General features: G+C 35.4%; 1 protein-coding gene across 1 annotated transcript in view; it reads left to right on the top strand.

Annotated features, from left to right (window-relative positions):
- LOC119244622 (uncharacterized) overlaps nt 1–19,856 on the top strand; it is a 135,837-nt gene that overhangs the window by 93,982 nt on the left and 21,999 nt on the right. The window contains exons 26-32 of the mRNA XM_037510473.2: nt 185–253; nt 2,677–2,760; nt 3,354–3,437; nt 7,438–7,524; nt 13,657–13,740; nt 15,487–15,606; nt 18,836–18,916. Coding sequence (XP_037366370.2) covers nt 185–253; nt 2,677–2,760; nt 3,354–3,437; nt 7,438–7,524; nt 13,657–13,740; nt 15,487–15,606; nt 18,836–18,916 — 609 coding nt within the window. The remainder of the gene's footprint in view (nt 1–184; nt 254–2,676; nt 2,761–3,353; nt 3,438–7,437; nt 7,525–13,656; nt 13,741–15,486; nt 15,607–18,835; nt 18,917–19,856) is intronic.

Raw genomic sequence — 19,856 nt, 5'->3', positions numbered from 1 at the left:
GAGTATATTTAGGCAAACCACAGCTTTCATTATAATCCTCCTAAGTAAAAATATCATTAATGACAGAAATAACAGCGTGCACACCTCCACACATTTGCACAAACACACATATGTTAATATTTACCTTACAAAATTGATTGAATATATTCTTTTTTTTTAACTATGTCTATTGACCCTTATATAGAACACTACGTAGATGTGACTGAAAGAGCTATAATACCTGCAGTGAAGGAACCATCGAGGAGTCATATTGGTAAGGGCGAGGATATTTCAGTTTCTTTGTGGCTTAGATATTTTCTCCAAGTTTGAATCTGAAATAACCACAGTTCCTAAAAACTACTACAAAATGATTTAAAAATAATTCATAATTTGCTCCTATAATTCATGAACTCTTCCTGTTATTTAGAATGGAAAAATAGGTACATACAAATTTAAGAACTTATCTGTGTAAGTGATGCTGAAACATTCAATGTCGTAGAGACCTTGGAATATGCTTAATGGAAGTATTTCAGATGCTGGTCTACTCAGTTTCTTTTGCAGTTTAGAAAAGATACTGTGGTGAATGTGCAAAAGCAGTAATGCTACCTTGTGAATATGATATGAATAGGAATTGAGCAGGTAGTTATTTCATTGGCTATTGATTCTATATCATTAAATTATCAGGCAAATTGATAATCTCAAATGGAGAGATCATCAGTTTCATTATATAGTTTACAATTTGTGTGAATGACCCATTTAATTGGTATTAAAGTTCCATTGTTTTATTAGAATTATGAGAGTATAAGATTCTACCACCTACCCCTAGTCCATCAGTGCATCCATAACCACCAGCATAGTCCATTAGTTTCCTCTTCTCCCCATATTTTCATCCCTCTTCTTCCCTATCCCTCAATTGAAGCTGAAGATCAGTGGTCAGTTTAATGGTTGGTTTTGAAGTTTGTCTTTGTGTGACCCTTCATTTAGTTTTTCTATATTCCACATCTAAGTGACACCATCCAGTATTTATCTTTCTCCTGCTGACTTATGTACTTTCGTATAAGCCCTTCTAGCTCTACACATGCTGCTACAAATGGCATGAATGTATCTTTTTTGATTGCTGAATAATATTCCATTATGCAAATAAACTATATCATCATGCTCCACTAGTCTGTTTGAGGGCCTTTAGGTTTCTTCTATTATCTATTATAAAAACTGCTGCTATAAACATGGGAGTGACGGTTTCCTTTCAAATTAGGGTTTTTGTAGTTTGGGAATAGATATCTAGGAGGGGGTTTGGTTGCTGTGTAATGTGGCAGAACTACTTTTGTTCTTTTGATAAACACCCACACTGCTTCCATAAAGGGTGCATAAGACTACATTCCCAACAACAGGGTAAGAGGATCCCTTTTTTCCATGCCCTTGCCAGTACTTGCTGGTTTTGGTCTTTTTGGTTGGGCCATTCTCATAGATGTAAGGTGGCTTCTCAGTGGGGTTTTGATTTCATTTCCTGATAATAAGTGTTGATGAACATCTTTTGTGTACTTTTGGCCATCTGTATGTCTTCTTGGAGAAGTGCCTTTTTAGCTCCTCGGCCCATTTTTGTGATTGGGATATTTGTTTTCTTTTTCTTGAGTTGTATGGGTTGTTTTTGGATCTTTGATATCAGTCCCTGTCAGATGTATGGTGTGAAAGTATATTCTCCCATTTGGTAGGGTGCCTGTTCATTTAAGTTACAATCTTTCACTGTACAGAAACATTTTAATTTGATGTAGTTCTAATTGTTTATATTCTTTTATTTTTCCTTGCTGCAGGGGAATTCTGTAGACATCTGAGGTTATGTCTTGATGCATTTTGCCTGTTTGCTTCTCTATATATTATGGTTTCAGGTCTTACCTCCAAGTTTTTTATCCATTTTAGCTGATTTTGGTTTATGGTGTGAGACTGTGGTCTAATTTCATTCTTTTGCATGTTAATGCCCTTACCATGGCCACAGTTTATGATACAGAACTTCTTGATCTGTGGTGTGAAAGCAGAGGAGGCAGAGAGCTTAGCAGAGAAGTGCAGGAAAGAATCAACCAGAGAGAAAGCAGCCCTGCTATAAAACAACAGTTACAAAGAGGTGACTGTGATTGTTCCCACATCTGTGTCTTCCCAGCACCAACATTAGAAGCCTTAAACTGTACTGCAGGAAGATTTCATACAATAGGAAACAGCATGGCCTAACCACACATTATATAATCAGGAAAACAACAACAAGCTTCTAAAGGACAAGGAAATTCATTGTCAAGATGTGCTACAATATTATATGGAAAAGACTTTTTTATGTGTCTTTCATGACACATGAAATACTTATTACTGAGATAAACTCATTTGAATGAAAAACCTTAACATTTTTTTCTAGGAATAGCTATAGTTGAGGAGTTAAGGAGAATCAATTCATGTGTTGATTTTATCGTTGAGTGTCACCTTGGCCAAATCACTAAACCCCTCTAATCTCAATCTCAATCTTCTGATTGCTAATGTTTTTCTGCATCACCCTTTCATTATAATCCCTCTATAATAAGAGCTTTATAGAGAGGGGAAATGATGTAGAGAAGAAATATGAGTGCATATACATCCACATGTGCTTGTACAAAAATACATGTGTTAATATTTACCTTACATGAATATATTGAAAATACTTTTTTTAATATATAGACAGTCTACTAGAAAAACTCACTGAGATGATTGCAAGAGCTACACCTCATGGGGAAACCAAGAAACAACCACAGAGTCATCATGGTAAGCACAAAAATATTTCATACCTTTTTTTTTTTTTTTTTAGCTATTTTCTCTGGGATTTCTTCAAATTTGCATCTTTTCATGATCACAGTGCCGTGCCATTATGTTGCTACAACATTATTTTAAAAAATCTTAATAATTTGCATTCAATAATTAGTTCAACAGTTGCAGTTATGAATGGAGAAAGAGCTGTATACTAAAAGTTTGAAAACTCATCAAAGAAAGTGTAATGCTTAAATATTCAGTGGTATAGAGGCTTTGGAATATGCTTAATTGGTGTATTTCTGATGCAGATCTACTCAAAATTTTGCAGACTAGAAAATATATTACTGTGTATATTCAAAAGCAGAAACCTCTCTAATCTCAATACCAATCTTCTTCTGAGTGCTAATGGAGCTTTCAGTTTAAGGTAGTGTGTTTCTGCATCACCCTTTCATTATAATCCTTCTATAATAAAACATTATAGAGAGGCAAAATAATGTAGAGGAGAAATATGAGTGCATGTACATCTGCATGTTCATGTACAAATAAAAATAGTAATATTTATGTAAGTATATTAAAAATACTTGTTTTTTTTATTTCCTCTTGTGCAGACTCTGTTATGGAACAATTTGCGGGTGCAATTGGCAGAGGTGTTACACATGGGGAAACCAGGAAAGCATCAAAAAGTCATCCTGGTGAGGACAAGAATATTTCATACCTATTTGTTGTTTAGTTATTTTCTCTGGGTTTCTTCAAGATTGGATCTTTTATTGACTACAGTGCCAATATGCTACTACAATCTATTAAAAAAAAGTTCTTCATAAATTCCTTGCTATTATTAGTCCAACTCTTGCAGGCATTATTATGAATAGAAACCTCTACCTGTTATAAGACCGAACACTCATCATTGAAAGTGAGGCTTAAATATTCAGTGGTCTAGGGGCTTTGGAATATCCTTAGTGGATGTATTTCTGATGCAGATCCACTCAGATTTTTGCAGACTAGAAAGTATATTGTTGTGTAAATTCAAAAGCAGAAATGCTAGATTATGAATTTGATAAGAAAAATTGAGCAGGTAGTTATTTCATTGGCTACTGATTCTTTCTAGATCATTATAATATCAAGCAAATTGATAGTCTCAGATGGAGTAGTTGTCAGTTTTGCTGTGTAGTTTATGCTTGTGCCCCTTTGCCTGAGTTCATAGGGTTTGATGCTCTGCCACTTTTTCTGTGGCATGGCGGCATAGGAGGCAGAGAGCTCAGCAGAGAAGTAAGGAAAAAGAAACATCCAGAGAGAACACTGTCATAAAACATCAGTCATCTGTGGTGACTGTGATTGTCCCCACATCTGTGCCCTCAGGGGAGCTACATCAGAAGCCACAGGCTGTACTTCAGGAGACATCATGCATTAGGAAACAGTGCAGCTTAACCTCTATATAGATAATCAGGCAAACAGCTATAACAGACCTCTAAAGGACAGGGAAACATCGGGATCCAGTTTCCCTTGGAAATTTGACAAGTGTCAAGATATTCTTAGAAAGATTTAAAGCAATGGGAAGATATTTTGAAACAGGGAAATTACGACCCTCACTTGATTGTCAGATTCTGCAGAGGATATCTTTCAATTCTTAGACATTAACTTAATTCTTGCCTTAAATGGTATTTGATCATGCCTTGCTTATCTGAGGTTCCCATACTTTCTTGATTCAAGAAACTGTTTTCTTTTATTTTGAAGTAAACCTAGAATGGCTTAAAAAAATCTAACAATGGCACTGGTTTTGTGTTGTAACTCATGTTGTCATCATGAAATGTGGCTCATTAATTCTTTTATTTATTTTTTTATTATTTTTTTTATTTTTATATTCCCCATACAATTGCAACCTCCTTATGTTGACCCCATTCCCTCCTTCCCCCCCCCTCACCCCACGGTGTGTCTCTGGTTCATAGTTGTTTGTTGATTTTGATTTTTTCTTTCTTATAGTTATTCTTTTTCCTGGTTCCTTATTTAGGTTTTCGAGATTCCTGCTATGAGTGAGGCATTTTTCTTTTTCTTTCTGGCTTATTTCGCTGAGCATTATCCCTTCCAGCGCCATCCATGTTGCTGCAAATTGCATGTGTTTTATCTTTTTTGAATGCTGAGTAATATTCCATGGTGTATATGTACCATATCTTCTTGATCCAGTCATCTATTTTTGGGCATTTGGGTTATTTCCAAAGCTTATCTATTGTAAATAGTGCTGCTATAAACATAGGGGTGCAGGTGCCCTTTGGAATTAATGTTTCTGTGTCCTTTGGGTAAATACCTAGGAGTGGAATTGCTGGATCATATGGAAGCTCTATCTTTAGTAAGCTGAGGAATTTCCACACAGCTCTCCATAGTGGTTGGACCAGTTTGCACTCCCACCAGCAGTGCAGGAGAGTTCCATTTTCTCCACATCCTCGCCAACATTTGTTGTTACTAGTTTTTTTTAATACGTGCCATTCTCCAAAGAGCACCTGCACCCCTATGTTTATAGCAGCACTATTTACAATAGCTAGGCTTTGGAAACAACCCAAATACCCAAAAATAGATGACTGGATCAAGAAGATGTGGTACATATACCAATTACAAGCAGCAGGTTCAATCCTGGCCGGCTGGCAAGAATCCCACATGACGCAGCAGACCTCTCCTGTTGCGCCCTCTGCTCCCCTCAGCAATGTATTTCTGTCGTCTGCCTGTTCTGTTCCCCACTTTGTCTCTGGTGAATCCTCTCACCCTCCCGCCCCTATGGCCTGTACCCCAGTTCTTGTATAAGAATAAATAAATCTTTTTTTTGTTATGTAAAACTTTATTTTTTTTAAATTTAAATTTTATTTTTATATTCCCCATACAATTGCAACCCCCTTATTTTGACCCCAATCCCTCCCCTCCCCGCCTCCCTCACCCCCCATAGAGTGTCTCTGGTTCATAGTTGTTTGTTGATTTTGATATTTTCCTTCTTATAGTTATTATTTTTCTTGGTCCCTTATTTAAGTTTTCTAGATTCCTGCTATGAGTGAGACCATCCGGTATTTTTCTTTTTCTTTCTGGCTTATTTTGCTGAGCATGATCCCTTCCAGCGCCATCCATGTTGCTGCAAATTGCATGTGTTTATCTTTTTTGAATGCTGAGTAATATTCCATGGTGTATATGCACCACATCTTCTTGATCCAGTCATCTATTTTTGGGCATTTGGGTTGTTTCCAAAGCTTAGCTATTGTAAACAGTGCTGCTATAAACATAGGGGTGCAGTGCCCTTTGGAATTAATGTTTTTGTGTCCTTTGGATAAATACCTAGGAGTGGAATTGCTGGATCATATGGAAGCTCTATGTTTAGTAGGTCAAGAAATCTCCACACAGCTCTCCATAGTGGTTGGACCAGTTTGCACTCACACCAGCAGTGCAGGAGGGTTCCTTAAATAAATCTTTAAAAAAAATTAATCAGTTCTTAGAATTGGATCTACTGGAGACAGAGCAGAGACGTGATGTGTGACCACTAATATCCTGGAATTATGAGGTTCTGTAGCTTCTACTACTTTCACAAAGGTTGGTAATTAATTATTGAACATTTGTTCTACCTATCAATGTGTCTTTGATGTAAGTAATGATGCATCATGTGGTCTCTGCCTTTGTGTACATTGAAATGCTATTACCTCTGTATTGACATGGTGATAATGCATACTTTAAATATTCATAGGCCCAGTCATTTCTTCAAAACAAGACTTCTCATCTATGTTATCTGGATCATGATAAGTTTCTGACTATTGTATATGCTTTATAGAACAAATAATTTGCCCACAAAATGTTACATAACAGGTGACTGACAGTCATCAATGATAATTATTCCTTTGTAATGAGCAACCTCTTTAAATGTATTTCATACTATTTTCTTCTGTCATTAGACTAGGAAGTTATTTCTAAAGTCAACTGAAAAGTAAAAGTCCCATAAATACCCAAATAGAGAGGATGTAAGATAATAGCTCATGTTATTTCAAGGTGACCCAATTCATTGACCCAGCTAGAAGTTGTACGTGCTAGTGTCCATGAGAAAGAGCACTTTATATTAGCCCTCAAAGAACTTGCTATTATTTCCAACCACTGATACACCTTTTTTTACAGTTACTTAACCTAAAATTGGTGGGATGGCATTGCATTTTTCCTAGAAATTTCAAATTATCTCTGCCTCATAGTATCATTCTGTGCCAGGATGAATACAGTTTCCATCTAGCCTGGGGAAAAAAAGTTGTGTCTACTCACTGCATATGTAAGTCCCACGTGCAGTGTTTTTATGTATATATGAAATTCTTACTATTCAGATAATCTCCCTCATATGATATAACTCTACAAAAAGACTTCATGTTTATGGAAAAGACCCTTGCTGAGAAGTTATGAGCTATCAGTTTCTACATTGACTCTGTCATTGCCTGAATGTGGCACTCGGCCAAATCACTAAACCTCTCTAATCTCAATATACTGATAGCTAATGGCACTTTAAGGTTAAGGTAGTGTGTTTCTGTGATCCACAGCTTTTATAATAAACCTTCTATAATAAAAACATATAGAGGAGAAATAATATAGAGGAGAAATAACAGTGCACACCCATCCACATAAGCATGCACAAACACATATGCTTATATTTACCTTACAAAAGTGTCCTGTAATTTTTTTTTCACATAGGCCCTGGTATAGAAAACTTCCCACGTGCAATTGGAAGAGGAAAAATACAGAATGCAGAAAAGAAGGCACAGCCAAAGGGCCATCTTGGTGAGAACAAGAATATTTCATATCTATTTGTGGTTTGGTTATCTTCTCTGGGATTTCTTCAAGTTTGGCTCTTTAACAACCACAGTGCCTATATGGTACTACAAATGATTTAAAAAAATTCTTTATAAATTCCCTCCCATAATTAGTTGAACTCTTGAAGTTATTATAAATGTAAATATATGTTTAAGAACTCATCCATGAAAGTGATGCATAAACATTCAATGCTATAGAGGCTTTGGAATATGCTTGATGGAAGTATTTCAGATTCAGGTCAACTCATTCTTTGCAGGTTCAAAAGATATGGTTATGTATGAATGAAATCAGAAATACTGGTTTAAGAATACAATAAGAAGAGGAATTGTGCAAGTAGTTATTTCTTTGGTTACTTAGTTCCTCTATTTTATTTAAAATATCTGGCAAATTTGTAATCTCAGAGTAACTATCAGTTTTTTTATGTAGTTCATACTTTATGCTACTGCCCCTTCTTCTGGTGTGAATATATTTAATATACTTCCTCTTTACTTGTAATGTGACAGCAAAAGAGGCAGGGAGCAAAGCAGAGAAATAAGGGGGAGAGATCACCAGATAGAGAGAGACAGTCCTGTCATAAAACAATGGTCTGACAATGGTGATTGTGATCATGACCATGTCTGTGCTTTAAGAGGAATAACATTAGAAGCTTCATGCAACACAGAAGGGGATTTCATTAATTAGGAAGCAGTGCAGCCTTACCACTGAAGAAGTGATCAAGGAAACAACAATAAGTCTCCAAAAGACAGGGAAACTCAGTACCAAGGTGTGCTGTAATATTATATGGAAGCCATTTGTACTTTTCCTCCCAGCATTCCCCCACAAAATATCATAACTGTGACCCATGCACAAATCAATAATGTGTGAGCCATAAATAGGAAAAAGTGAGACAGCAAATTTTTTTCATGAGTGTTCCACAGAAGAGTCATAAATATATTGAAAGAGTTGAAGAAATATGTGCTGAAAAAGGAAAGGATGATTGATGGCAACATCTCAAAAATAGGAATACATATATTTTTTAAGAAAATTCAGAGAATCACTCTCTCAATCATAGTGAAAAATCTGGGGTTGAAAGTACAATCAATGCCAGGGTAGCATAGATGGGAAAAACTAGAGGAGCAACATGAGTAGTTTTGAAAGATCAGAAAAGAGTCTATACATTTAGAAGTAATGAAAACAATTTAAATTGAATAGAGATATAAGGGCCAGAGAAAAACTCTTGACCAAAAAAAAAAAAAAAAAAAAAAAAAAAAAAAAATCAAAAGATATCTGTTGGGACCAATGGAATCGAATAGAAAATCCAGAAATAAACCCACAGATTTATGGTCAACTAATCTTTGACAAAGGAGCAAAGACTGTGCATTGGAGCAAAGAAAATTTGTTCAATAAATGGTGCTGGGAAAACTGGGTCGCTACATGCAAAAGAATGAAGCTTGACCATTACCTCACACCATACACAAAAATCAACTCAAAATGGATTAAAGAACTAGACATAAGACCTGAAACCATAAAATATATAGAAGGAAATATAGGCGAAACACTACGTGATTTGTACATCAAAGACATCTTTACAGACACATCACCCAAAGCAGTGATAGTGAAGGCAAAGATAAACAGCTGGGACTACATCAAATTAAAGAGCTTCTGCACAGCAAAAGAGACAATAACAAAAACAAAGAGAAACCCCACCAACTGGGAGAACATTTTTGCACCCAACACTAATGATAAAGGACTGATCACAAAAATCTGCAAAGAGCTGATGAGACTCAACAAAAACAAAGAAAATAACCCAGTCAAAAAATGGGCAGAAGAGCTAAAAAGAAACTTCTCTGAAGAGGAAATGCAAATGGCCAACAGGCATATGAAAAAATGTTCAACATCACTTGTAATCAGGGAAATGCAAATCAAAACTACCATGAGATACCATCTCACACCAGTGAGAATGGCACATATTAAAAAAACTAGCAACAACAAATGTTGGCGAGGGTGTGGAGAAAAAGGAACTCTTCTGCACTGTTGGTGGGAGTGCAAACTGGTCCAACCACTATGGAGAGCTGTGTGGAGATTTCTGGAACTACTAAACATAGAGCTTCCATATAATCCAGCAATTCCACTCCTAGGTATTTACCCAAAGGACACAGAAACATCAATTCCAAAGAACACATGCACCCCTATGTTTATAGCAGCACTATTTACAATAGCTAAGCTTTGGAAACAGCCCAAATGCCCAAAAATAGATGACTGGATTAAGAAGATGTGGTACATATATACCATGGAATATTACTCAGCATTCAAAAAAGATAAACACATGCAATTTGCAGCAACATGGATGGCACTGGAAGGGATCATGCTCAGCGAAATAAGCCAAAAAGAAAAAGAAAAATACCGGATGGTCTCACTCATAGCAGGAATCTAGAAAACTTAATAAGGGACCAGAAAAATGAATAACTATAAGAAAGCGAAAATCAAAATCAACAAAAAACTATGAACCAGAGACACTTTTTGGGGGGTGAGGGGCGGGAGGGGAGGGATTGGGGTCAGAATGGGGGGTTGCAATTGTATGGGGAATATAAAAATAAAATTAAAAAAAATAAAATAAAATAAAAGTAAAAAATATCAAAAAAAAAAAAAAGATATCTGTTGGTAAATATGTATCTGCACAAAGTAAACTTGACCCAAGTAGAAAAAGTACAAAGACATTCGCATCTAGACCCAGCATCTAGGTGGAATAAAGACAGAGAGAGAGGAAATGTTGAATGCCTCAAAGGGAGTACACAACTCACGTCAAAGAGCACCCAGTACACTGGATGCCTGACCTTGCAGTGGGAAACTGTAGAGGTCAGAACACAGTGAGACAGCTAACAGATTAAAAATGCAGAAAGGGGGCCTCCCTGGTGGCATAAGGGGTTAAGACATAAGGGGTGGCATAAGGGGTTAAGACAGCAACCTATGAAGCTATCCGCAGCCACTGCAGCACAAGTTTGATCCCCAGCCAGGGAGCTACCCACATGATGCAACAGACCTCTCCTGACTTGCCCTCTACTCCCCTCAGCAGTGTATTTCAGTTGATCTGCCTGTTCTGTTCCCCGCTCTGTCTCTGGTGAATTCTCTCACCCCCCACACTCCGGCCTTACCCCAGTTCTTATATGCATAAATAAATAAATCTTTCAAAAAAATGCAGAAAGAAAAACTAATGTACCAAGAATAATATATCCAGGAAAAGTAACTTTCTAATTGAAATTGAGATAAAGGGATCTCCAAAATTGAGAGAACTATTGCTTGAGACCCACCTAGTTAGATACACAAAATATTTTTTTTCAGAATGAAAACAATTGACCTCAGACAGTTTTAAATCTGTGTCCCCAAAGAACATGGATAAAGAATTTGTATGAATCCAAAGTACTGTATGAAAGGACATCCTATCTCCTTTCTTGTCTTAATTCATTTCAAAGGTAATTATTTAGAACAGTATTTATACTGGTGCTTTGTTGGGCCTATAAAATTTGGAAAACACCGCAATAGCACCCCACAGGTGATGTGTGGAAGCAGTCATGTATTTGAGTAAGAAAATGATAGCATGTTAGCTGCATTTCATAGGTATAACTGGAGTGAACCATGCATTTTAAATCAGAAGATCATTATCACAGGCACTGTAAATACATACTTGCTTTTTCTTTTTCCTTCAGCTTCACTAACAGACATCAAGTCTTTCATGGAAATAATTCTAACAAAAGACCTCATATATAGTTGAATAGTAATGATGAGAATGGACGTCTTTGTCTTGTACCATATTTAGTGTTAAAGCTTTCAGCTTTTTGAAATTGAAAACAATATTAGCTGTGGGTTTCTTATAGATGACTTTTTACATTATAAGGTATGTTTCACTTAACCCCAGTTTTGCAGCTTCTCAAAGGTTTTCTTCCTAATGGTTATTAGATCTTAGCAATAGATTTCTCAGTATCTGTTGATATGATCATATGTTTGTTATATTTTTATGTGCTGAATTATGTTTTTCAGATGTTGAATAGACCATATTCTGGGTCACAAAAAAAATCAGCAAATTCACAGATTGAAATTATTCTTAACATCTTCTTGCCAATAAAGGCACCAACTAGAAATCAATTAGCTAAAGAAAGTATGGGAATCCTATAATATGTGTAGGATATTAAAAACATATGTGTAGGATATTGAAAAACAAACTACTTAAAAACTACCAGGTTAGCGAAGAAATCAGAAAATACCTTGAAACAAATAATAAAGAGGATACAACTTTCCATAACTTATGTAATACAGCAAATCAATGCTAACCCAGAAGTATATAGCAATGTAGTCCTCAACAAGAAACATAAAGAGCTCAAATAAAAAAACCTTCTCTCTCACCTCAAGCAATATTGATAGAAAAGGAAAAACAAATCCAAAAGTCAGTAGATGAACAGAAATAATCAAAATCAAAGCAGAAGTAAATGAAACAGAAGTAAAATTGCCCACGTTTAACAACGTCAGAAGCCATTTCTTTGGGAAAAAAAATATAAACAAAATAGATGTACCTCTAGCAAAGCTCACTAAGAAAATGCAGGAGAAATCTCAAATAAAAAATATGAAAGAAGGAGGCCTTAAAGTCAGGGTTAAAATGGTGCAGGAGTTAAATTAGCACTATCAAGCTATCATCAGCCTCTGGGGCCTGAGTTCCATCCCCAGCCAGGAAGCTGCCCACATGGAGCAGCATACCTCTCCTGACTTGTCCACTGCTCCCCTCAGCAGTGTATTTCAGTCAGTCTGCCTGTTCTGCTCACCACTCTGTCTCTGGTGAATCCTCTCACCCCCCACACCTCTGCCTGTACCCTAGTTCTTGTGTGCATAAATAAATAAAGTAAATCTTTAAAAAAATATGAAAGGAGAAATCATAGCCAATAGTTCAGAAATTCACAGGATAATTAGAAACTACCATGAACATTTATATGCTAAGAAATTACATAATCTAGGAGAGGTTGCCTTTCTAGGTTTGCCCATCCAATGTGTCTTCGGTTAGGTAATAATGCCCCACCTGGTCTCTGCCTCGTCATATTGCCATGGTGGTTTATCTGTGTTGCCATGGCATAGTGAAAACTTCAAATATTTATAGACTCAGTCATGTCTTCAAAGCAAGATTTCCCATCCATGATATCTGGATTGTAACAGGTTTCTGATTATGGATACATGCTGTATAAAACCAATATTTTGCCCACAAAATTTTTTCCAGGAGGTGATTTAGAGTCATCAACTATAATTATTCCTTTTGTAATAAGTGGTTCTTTTAAGTGCATTTCATGCTATTTTCTTTCATCATTGTTCCTAGGGATTAGCTCTAATGTCAACTGGAAAGTAGAAGTCACATAAATACTCAAATGGAATGGTATCATAGATCACATTATTGCAAATGACCCATCTCATTGAGCTAGCCTGAAGTTATAAACCCACAAAATACTTCCTATTCTTTTCCACCACTAATACATATTGTTTACAGTTATCAACCTACAAGTGGAGAGGGGAGCACATTGCCATTTTCCTTGAACAAATCAAAGTATTTCTGCACATTCTGTGACTACGGAAGGGTAATTTCCATCTTGACCTGGCAAAAAAATGTGTGTTCTTTCTCACTGGGGAATCAATCCTGTGTGTGATGTGTTTCACAGACACATGAAAGTCTTATTAGTAATGTATATGATATAAATCTGATATAAATACGTATGTATGTATATGATATAAATCTCATATGATATTAATCTGCAAATACCTTTATGTTTTTTGGGAAAGGACCTGGTTAAGGAATTATCAGGAATCATTTTATTCATAGACTTTTTCACTACCTTGCCATATCTCCTTGTCCAAATCACTAAACTTCACGAATCTCAATGTATTGAGCATTTTCTGATTGCTAGTGGACTTTTACATTAAGGTGGCATGTTTCTGCAATCCACCACTTTCATTATAATCTTTTGATAATAAAAGCTTATTTCTAATTTGAGAATAATGGCACACAAACCCATATCAGAATGTACACCTACACATGTAATATTTACTTTACGAAAGTGTTTTGAACATGTTTTGTTTTATTTTACCTAGGCAGTGATATAGAACACATAACAGGTGTGACTGGAAGAAGTGCTATACTTAAGGAATTCCAGATACAACCAAAGAGTCATCTTGGTAAGGACAAGAATATTTCATATCTACTTGTGGTTTATTTATCTTGTCTGAGATTTCTTCAAGTTTGAAACTTTAATGATCGTAGTGCCTACATGTTACTATAACATGATAAAAAATTCTTAATAAATGCCCACCTATAATAAGCTGAGCTCTTACAGTTATTACAAATGGAAAATCAACCACCTAAGTTTGAGAAGAAATCCATATAGGTTATACATAAACAATCAAACCTTTAGAGACTTTGGAATAAGCTCAATGAAAGTATTCTGATGCTGTTCTACTCAGTTTCTTTTTCAGGTTATAAAGTATAGTTGTATTTATACAAAAGAGTAAATAATAAGTTATGAATGTGATAAGAAGCAAGTAGTTATTTTATTATTTACTGATAAACTCTATATCACTAAGATATCTGGCAGATTGATAACCTCAGATAGAGAGATCATTAGTTTTGTTAAATAGTTCATACTTTATGCTAATGACACTGCCTGGCATGACTGTGTTTCACACACTTCATCTTACAGAAAAGAGGCAGAGAGCTTAGTAGAGAGAAAGAAAGCAGTGTCATAAAACAAAGGCCATCCAAAGATGACTGTGATCATTCCATGAGTCTACTCTCAAAGTAGCAACATTAGAAACTTCATGCTGTACAGAAGGAGACTTCACACTACAAAAAAAGAAGAAGAAGAAGAAGAAATTTCGATGTGAGGGCCTCCCTGGTGGCGCAGTGGTTGAGCGCTGGGTTGCGAAGCTGCCCGCAGCCTCCGCAGCGCCGGTTCGATAACCTGCTGCTCCCTAGCCACTGGAGGAGGGTCCCGCATGGCGCGCAGACCTCTCTTGTCGCCCGCTGCTCCCCTCAGCAGTGTACTTCGGTCCTTCTGCCTGCTCTGCTCCCCGCTCTGGCTCTGGTGAATTCTCTCATCCTCCCGCACTTCTGACTGTACCCAGTGCTTGCATAACTAACTAAATAAATAAATCTTTAAAAAAAGAAGAAGAAGAAATTTAGATGTGTTAGAGACATGCAATGGAATATTATTTGGCCCTGACAAAGGAAACTTCCATTTGTGACAATATGAATGAACCTGGAAGACATTAATGCTAAGTGAAATTAGCCATTCATAGAAAGACTTATGCTGCATCATCCCAGTGATATGAGTTTTGAATAGACAGACTCACAGAAGCAGATAATTAAATTGTTTTCAGGGTCTAGAAGAGAGAAATGGGTAGTTTTTCAATAGATATAAAGTTACAGTTATTATACTACATGCATAATTTCTAGAGATACACAGTATAATGTTGTGCTTACAGTTAACAATACAAGTTTCTGCACTAAAAATTGTTAAGAAGGAAATATTTGCGCTAACTATTCTTCCCCCACAAACACAAGAGTGTCTGGAGGTAATGGATGTTTGTTACCTTGATCAAGGTGATAATATCACAGGTATATGCATATGTTCAAACTCATGAAAATGTATTCATTAAATATGTGCAGTTATTTTGTATGCTGAGTATATCTCAGAGCAACTCAAAAAAAAAAAGAATGGACTATGCTATCAAGGAACACAGAATAAAGATAGAGTGAGAATGACATATTTTATAGAAATGGGAATAACTGACAAGTTCTACACAATAAATTATGGAAAGGGACCATTACAAAGTTATGAATAAAAACTAATACAGAGGATTTGGTGAGGAGCGTGTGAATATCCAGGGACCTAATGTAATTTTTGTTTCTCAATTTAATTTTAGTTAAGACGTCTTATAAAACCAATCATATGCTCACACAGCATCAAGATTTACTTGTCAGGAACATCCCACAACATCAGTTTCCAACAAAAGTGACAAATTTCTCACTATTAGGCAAAGAAGGTAAAAATTATATGTAAAAATATGAAGTACCTAATTGCTTAGAATAATTTTTAAGGTACTTTTTAAAAATTTTTATTCATACAGCATCTTACCTTTTATTCAGTAATATATTAGAAAAATCCTTACAAGCCTGAAAATTACATGCTTCAATTTATTCTTTTTACTGGTGGTACAGTGCTTCATAGTTTCATATGTTCTGTATGCAATCATTCTAATTTTAAAGAATATTATGTATATAGTTTTTCACCATTATTAAGTGAGTCCATGAATACATCTTTGTACATTTTGGTACTTTTGCTTCTTTGGGGTAGAGTCCCACAATTGAGATTCTTAAATCATACAGGATTTTTAAAGTTCCAAGATATTTTCTGATTGCTCTCCTAAAGACAATTAAAATCAATATTTTTCACCACAAATCTTCAGTAAAAAATACTTTTCTGTGCGTAAACATCAGTCATACATGTTGCTATTTTAGTTTTTTATCGGTTATTTCATTTATGCACATCTGAGTATTATTAGATGATCTCAATTTTATTTTACTTTTTATTTCAAATGTAATGAGTGTCCATTTACTGAAAAACTGCCCCAAACATATTTCGCTTAAAACAGTAATTAATGATATGGTTCATGATTTGGGAGTTAGCAATGTGGACTAAATTTTTCTGGCATAACTACATGCCTTTGCTGAGCCTGTGTTCATTCGCTGCTCCCACACTGGCAACTGACTGGCTGTTGTTGCTGGTTGTTGGGTTCCATCAGGAGCTAGAAGCTCACCAGTTAATTTAAAAAGTGAGTAAGAATTAAAAACCCGGTGAATTCTCTCACCCTCCCGCGCTTCTGACTGTACCCAATGCTTGTATAAATAAATAAATCTTAAAAAAAAATAAAATAAAAATAAAAATAAAAACCCGTAAACTAAGTATGAAGTTATTGACTAGATAACTGAATGTGTGAAAATTAATTTTAAGGTAACATGGAGGAAGCAATTTCAGAAAGAAATTGCTACCCATCGAATTGAGGAAACATCTAAGTATAGGATGCAGCTTGACTAATGCAGGGCAGGGTTTCAGATATACTTCTGAAGAGGAGGCACTGTTAGTAGGTGAGTGCTCTGCAAACATTAAACAGATTAAAACTCACTGGCATCCTGCAAAGAACAATGATTACTACCGTCCAGTTGGCTTACACTTCCATTACCTCACATAATTAACACACCTTTTCTTGTGAGAACATTTAACATTACTCATGTAGCAACTTTGAAGTCTATATCATGGTATTGTTATCTATAATCACCATGTTGTGCCTTAGATCCCCAGAACACATTCATCCTCTAATTGGAAGTTCATATTCGTTGACCAACAGATGCTCCCTGAAGAATTAAGGCTTTGGACTCTACATCTGGTGCCCAGATTTTAATAATTCCACCTGAGTAATAGGTAGTCCAAATAGCTCCCTCTGAAAGTCAACAGGGCTTGGATAAACAAGAATGACAAAGAAAGAGCATTCTGTGAAATAGTTCTTCAGCTTTTCTTGTAGCCTCATGCCATGGCTGTACCTCTGAGATCCAGTGCAGAGGCAGCAGACTGAAGCCAGACTTTCCAGGAAAGAGGCCTAAATGCTTATCTTAAAAGCTGTGACCTGAGGACCAGGCATATAATTTAACAAACATCTAGGGCTAACTGGAAAAATCTCCATCTCTTTCCTGACTCCTTCTGGGCCATAGTAGCTTCCAGTGAGGCACTTACTATGCACACGCTTGCCTCCATGGCATATTTGCTGCTGCCCAAATGGATGCACCTTTTGATTACCATGATCTGGCGGCCAGCAGGTCCTATGTTCACAGGACTCTTAATTAGCTGTGATCTGCAAAACTAGATGCATAATTATGTGTAGGTTTTTTGTGTGTATTCGGTTAAACCAATTAACTCCAAAACTAGTTTCTGTTATTTAAATTCCTTTAGTTTTATTTTTATTGGCAAATTTCTTGCTGTATATTAAAAAACAGTTATAAGTCTGATCAATCTTAAGCTCATAGTTTCTAATTTTTTCTAGAGAACGCTACTAAGTACATTTCCCCTTTTATGACTGAATCTTCAAAAGCACTTCTGGGGAGATCTAGGGATATATCATTTATAAATATATAATATAAATATAATTATAAATATAAACATATAATATATAAATATATTATTAAAAAATTATAAAGATTTATAAAGCCACCAATTTTATTTCACCAAATAAAGAAACTTCAGGTAATTTAAAAAAAATTCTTAGCATACAATGTAATTTTTAAAGATACTATTGCCTTAATTATATGGAAATAACCAAATGGAATAGTATTAATGATGTAAAAGGTTTAGGCAATCATAAGTAAAAATAAACACTCAATCTAAAATAATGTATGCTTAGAGAATGCTTGGTAACCCTGGCATGCATTCAGTACTATAGATCCTATAGATGATGGTAATAAATTCATTTGATAATCCTTTTATTTATATTTATTTATTTATTTAAAGATTTATTTATTTATTTATACAAGCATTGGGTAGAGTCAGAAGCGTGGGAGGGTGAGAGAATTCACCAGAGCCAGAGTGGGGAGCAGAGCAGGCAGACTGACGAAGTACACTGCTGAGGGGAGCAGCAGGCGGCAGGAGAGGTCTGCACGGCATGTGGGACCCTTGCCTGGCGGCCAGGGATCGAACCGGCGCTGCAGAGGCTGCAGGCAGTCTCGCAACCCAGCGCTCAACCGCTGCGCCACCGGGGAGGCCCCTGATAATCCTGTTATTTATATTTAGAGATCCAAAACTATACTATATTATTTTTAAGCATGACTCCCTCTGTTTCATCACTAGATTTTTCATTGTAGGATAATAAGTTCCTTTCTAAAATAAAATGTGATATTTCATATAATAAAATTTTTCCCTGAGAGGTTTTGTTTAATTACTCAAGTATCTTAGTGTCCTACTGTAATAAAAGGTTTCTGTCCATTTTTATCTACTGAATTTCTATCATTTGTCTTTCTTGATTTGCACTGTTATTGATAATATTTTTAAATATCAAATACCCATCAAAGAAAAACCAGAGAGAAATTATTTGCGTTAATTGTCTGGTCTAAATTATTGGGGAAAAAATGTAACTAAGCTGTGATTTAAAAATGGATTAAGGTATATTTTAATTTGCTCAAAGCTGAAGTCCAGAATAGTTTCATAACAATATTCTCATTGTTTAGGGAAACCAATTAATGCGATTTTAAACCAGCAAGACGAAGTTAAAAATACTCTACCGTTTATGACCTCTACAGCTAAAAAAGGTAAAAATCACTGTTATTCAAAGATACATGATATAAACCCTAAACTATATTTATATTGTCTCTGTCAAACCTGTAGAACTCCTTACTCAATTTTATGATCTGAGGACATTTTTCCAGATATGTATGTATCTGTGTGTATGTATACATGTGTAGATATATACATATGTATGATTGCATAGAAATAGAACAAAAACCTAATATTGATATGACTGTATATAACTCATATAATCATTAATTTTTCTTTATGTATGTATAATCTTTCAACCTTTATTCTTTGCATACATTTTATTTCCATTCACAGAACTTCTATTATAAAATGTGTTTTGCAGAAGAACTGATTGTAAACAAACACTTCTGACAAAAATTATTTACACTCAGGCAATATCTGATGAGCACTTACAGAAAAAAAGTAGATAATATTTCCAGTATAAATTAGTGCTATGTGTTTATGGAACTCCCCTAAGTTTCTTATTTTGATGTTCAAAATTCAAATGCTTGAAAGAAAAATAATGGTAATTACTTGAAGTGTTTTCTCAGCCCTCACATTAACATCATCAAGAGTAGGGACTTTGTTTGAAATAGAAAATATATATTTATATTTTTTTTATTTTGGATATGATTTTAAACTTTGGAGGAAATATTATTTTCCACCACTAGTGTCTCCTTGGTTTATAATTACATGACCAAAACTGGGGTATTACCAATATTCTTGACAAATCAATATATTTCAGCTTCATGGTAATGTTTAGCATCTAGGATGATCATAGTTTCCAACTTGGCCTGGTGAAAATATGTTGTGTCCCACTCACCAAGTATATCCCCACTGCATGATGTTTTTAATGTACACATGAAATTTTATGTTCAGATAAAATCCCCAGTATTGTTTAACTTAATAAGAGTTTTCATATTTTATTGGAAAGGTCCTAATTAAGTGATATGA

The sequence above is a fragment of the Talpa occidentalis genome, unplaced genomic scaffold, assembly GCF_014898055.3.
Source record: "Talpa occidentalis isolate TD23 unplaced genomic scaffold, MPIMG_talOcc4v2.1 talOcc4.14, whole genome shotgun sequence".
NCBI classification, from domain to species: Eukaryota; Metazoa; Chordata; class Mammalia; order Eulipotyphla; family Talpidae; genus Talpa; species Talpa occidentalis.
The sequence above is the reverse complement of the archived record's forward strand: the minus strand, read 5'-3'. Positions and strand labels throughout refer to the sequence as shown.